The sequence below is a fragment of the Piliocolobus tephrosceles genome, chromosome 16, assembly GCF_002776525.5.
Source record: "Piliocolobus tephrosceles isolate RC106 chromosome 16, ASM277652v3, whole genome shotgun sequence".
Lineage (NCBI taxonomy): Eukaryota > Metazoa > Chordata > Mammalia > Primates > Cercopithecidae > Piliocolobus > Piliocolobus tephrosceles.
In genome coordinates this window covers 49,920,788-49,924,587 of record NC_045449.1, presented here as the reverse complement: position 1 = coordinate 49,924,587, position 3,800 = coordinate 49,920,788, and the positions used below count along the sequence as shown (strand labels likewise).

The following is a 3,800-nucleotide window of genomic DNA, read 5'->3' as shown; positions in this document are numbered from 1 at the left end:
CAGTCCTGCTGCCGCCCAGTCTGCTGCTGCTACTCCTGTGAGCCCAGCTGCTAAAAGCCAGTTTGCTGATTTTCAACTTGAAATTTCCACTTTCAGTTCAATTCATGGACGAATTATTTCTTCAAGCATTTGTGGACCACTAACAAGTTCTTGAACTTTTCTTTGGCTTTGTTATGGGGGTTACCAAATATTTAGGCCTCAGAATTATCTGATTCCTTTCAATTCCAGAAAGACCTTGCTCTTCTCTCTGAGGACGCCAAAATACAAATTTGACCCAATACATGAAAAAGCCGATTTACCTTGAAATTGACCCTTTACAAGCATTGAAGCCCACGCTCTGAGTCTCAGTGCAGACGAGACCATGGAAGAGCCATCTGTTCTTCTCAGGACACTCACTTTCTCTATTCCACCACCCTGCAAATTGCACCCCCTATGAAAGAGGAATAATACATCAAGGTCTAATAAACTGTAACTATTGGTGCAACAAACATGTCTTTTTTTTTCATTGAGTGTATTCAGGATGTATATTTCATAGAATGTCATATGAAAAATTTTAATCTGCTTTTGATATCCCTTCTCTTCTAATACCACATTAGGAAATTTGTTATCCAGAGGTCCAGTGGAGGTTAATGCACATAAAAACATAGAGTAAATGTAGTTATCTAGGGCCTCAGAAATAGTAAAGGCTCTGTTACCATAACTTAACCTTACATAGTGCTTTCACAACCAGGAAGTTACAGAAATCAAAATCTCTGGCTGGGTGCGGTGGCTCACACCTGTAATCCCAGCATTTTGGGAGGCTGAGGTGAGCAGATCACTAGGTCAGGAGTTTGAGATCAGCTTGGCCAACCTGGTGAAACCCCATCTCTACTAAAAGTACAAAAAATTAGCCAGGCGTCATGGCCCGCACCTGTAATCCTAGCTACTCGGGAGGCTGAGGCAGGAGAATTGCTTGAACCCAGGAGGTGGAGGTTGCAGTGAGCCAAGATCGTGTCATTGCACTCCAGCCTGGGTGATAGAGCAAGACCCCATTTTGAAAAAAATAAAAAATAAAAATCTCTGAATCTAGAGCCAGAATATTACTTATTTTTCCTGTCTGTTAGAGAAATGCTCTTTCAGGCAATCATCAAAGAATGGTAATGTATGCTAACAAATCACAGTCTTCCATTCACATGTAACCTTGCGAAGGATTGCAAGAGAAATATAAGGTGGGAAAGCCTCTCTGAGGAAAGACACTCTCAGTTAGATGGAATTTTTTACTCTAAATTTTTTCCTCCAGTTTCTAAACAGAAGTGAGGATAACAATGAATTTACTGTATTTTTAGAATCAACATATATACTTTGGTTTAAAATGTTCACTTCAAAGTAAACACATGCATATATAAATATGCTTTTATATATAATACACATATGCAATAAATTTATACACATTTAAAGACAAATATCAGAGAATGCTTTATAAATTTGAATGGTTTTTAGAACAAGGATTAGGATTAATTCACGGTTCCTTGGACTTAGAACTGAGAGTATCGAAAGTGTTTTTTTTTTTTTTTTTTTACTTAGGTTAAAATTACAATGCTTTATTCAATGGTTAATGAAAATCAGAAAATTAGAAGGTATGAACAAAGGATAACATTTGCAAAGCAAAGAACCAGTTTCCCCAACATATTAGAGACCTAATCCAATCCAGAAAACACCCTTGAACAACAGAACAGAAATAGAGACATGTTTCGTCCTTTTGGCCCTTTGATCCTAAATACCGGTATCACCACCTAAGAAGCTCCTGCTAGAATGAATGAATGAATGAATGAATGAATGAATGAATAAATAAATAAATAAATAAATAAATAAATAAATAAATAAGTAAGTAAATAAGTAAATAAATGACAAGTGATTTAGGTAAAATGCAAATTGGGCTTTTCATCATTACTGTACACTGCTAGTCATTCATTCCCTCTTTTATTAACAAGCATTTACTGAGCATCTATAAGCAAAATAGTGCGGAAAGCACTACAAAGGATACCCAGATGCATTAGACATAGGCAGATTATGCTTTTGAGGAATGGAAAATCTGGTAGAGCCCTGAAAGATGTCTGAGAGATCATCTCATTTTACAGATGAATAAACCAATATTCAGAGGAATTACATGACTTTTTTAAGGTCATACAGTCACTCAGTGGTAGAACCAGTTTGAGAAGTCCATCTAGTTTAATTAATTTAATTTTCAGTTAAGAATTTGGTCCCATACAACATGTGACCATCCCTAATCATCTAAAGTTGGACCCAGTTAAGCTTAAAATTCTATGATTGTTTTTAAATTCAAAAGCATAAAATAAAAATGATTGATGTTTTATCATTGGGGATGGTTTGGTGATTTGTGGTATGATCATACTCTGGAATATTATATAACTATTAAAAGAGTTAGTAATATGTATAGAATGCATATACAAATTGCATAATCTAGATGAAATAGAGAAATTCCTAGAAATGTACAACCTACCAAAACTGAATCATGAAGAAATAAAAAATCTGAACAGACCTATAATAGCGAGATTAAATCAGTAATCAGAAACCTCCTAACAAAGAAAAGCTCAGAACCAGATGGCTTTATTGGTGACATATACAAAACATTATAGAAAAAATAACACCAATCCTCCTCAAATTCTTTTTAAAAATTAGAAAGGAGAAAACACTTTCAGACTCGTTCTATGAAACCAGCATTACTCTAATACCAAAGTCAGACAAAGATACTATAAGAAAAAGAAAACTACAGACCTAAATCCCTGATGAATATTCATGAAAAATCCTTTCAAAATCCCAGCAAAGAGAATTAAACGATACATTAAAAGTATTAAATGCTATAATCAAATGAAATTTTATCCTGGAAGGCAAGGATGGTTCAACATACAAAAATGAATCATTAGTAGAATGAAGAGGAAAAAGCACCTGCTCATCTCTATTGATACAGAAGAAGCATTTGACAAAATTCAAAACTCTTTCATGATTTTTAAAAAAACCTAACAAACTAGGAATAGAAGCAAATGACCTCAACATAATTAAAGCCATATGTGAAAAGCCCATAGGCAACATCATAATCAACAGTCTTTTTTTTCTAAGATTAGGAACAAGACAAACATGCCCACTTTTGCCCATTCTATTTATGAAAGTACTAGGAGTCCTAGCCAGAGCAACTAGGCAAGAAAAAGAAATAAAAGATATCCAAATTGGAAAGGAAATAGTAAATTCTCTCCATTCACAGATAACATGACTTTACATGTAAAAATTTCTAAAGATTTTACACACACTCACACACAGTTATAACTAATAAACAAGTTCAGTGAAGTTGCAGATACAAAACCAATGCACAAAAATCAATTGCATTTCTATACACTAACCATGAAAAATATATAAAGAAAATTTTAAAAACAATTCCATTTACAATAACATCAAAAGAATAAAATACTTATGGCCGGGCATGGTGGCTCATGCCTGTAATCCTAGCACTTTGGTAAGCTGAGGCGGGCAGATCACCTGAGGTTAGGAGTTCACGTCCAGCCTGGCCAACATAGTGAAACCCTGTCTCTACTAAAAATACAAAAATTAGCCAGGCATAGTCGTGGATGCCTATGATCCCAGCTACTGGGGAGGCTGAGGCAAGAGAATTGCTTGAACCCAGGAGGTGGAGGTTACAGTGAGCCAAGATTGTGCCACTGCACTCCAGTCTGGGTGATAGAGTGAGACTCCATCTCAAAAAATAATAATAATAATAATAATAATAATAATAATAATAATAATAATAA

General features: G+C 34.9%; 1 protein-coding gene across 1 annotated transcript in view; it reads left to right on the top strand.

Annotated features, from left to right (window-relative positions):
• Window positions 1–3,800, top strand: part of LOC111537424 (keratin-associated protein 1-4) — a 7,200-nt gene that overhangs the window by 91 nt on the left and 3,309 nt on the right. The window contains 2 exon segments of the mRNA XM_026448961.2: window positions 1–2; window positions 4–37. The exon segment at window positions 1–2 is cut by the window's left edge and continues 91 nt beyond it. Of these exon segments, the coding sequence (XP_026304746.2) occupies window positions 1–2; window positions 4–37 (36 nt within the window).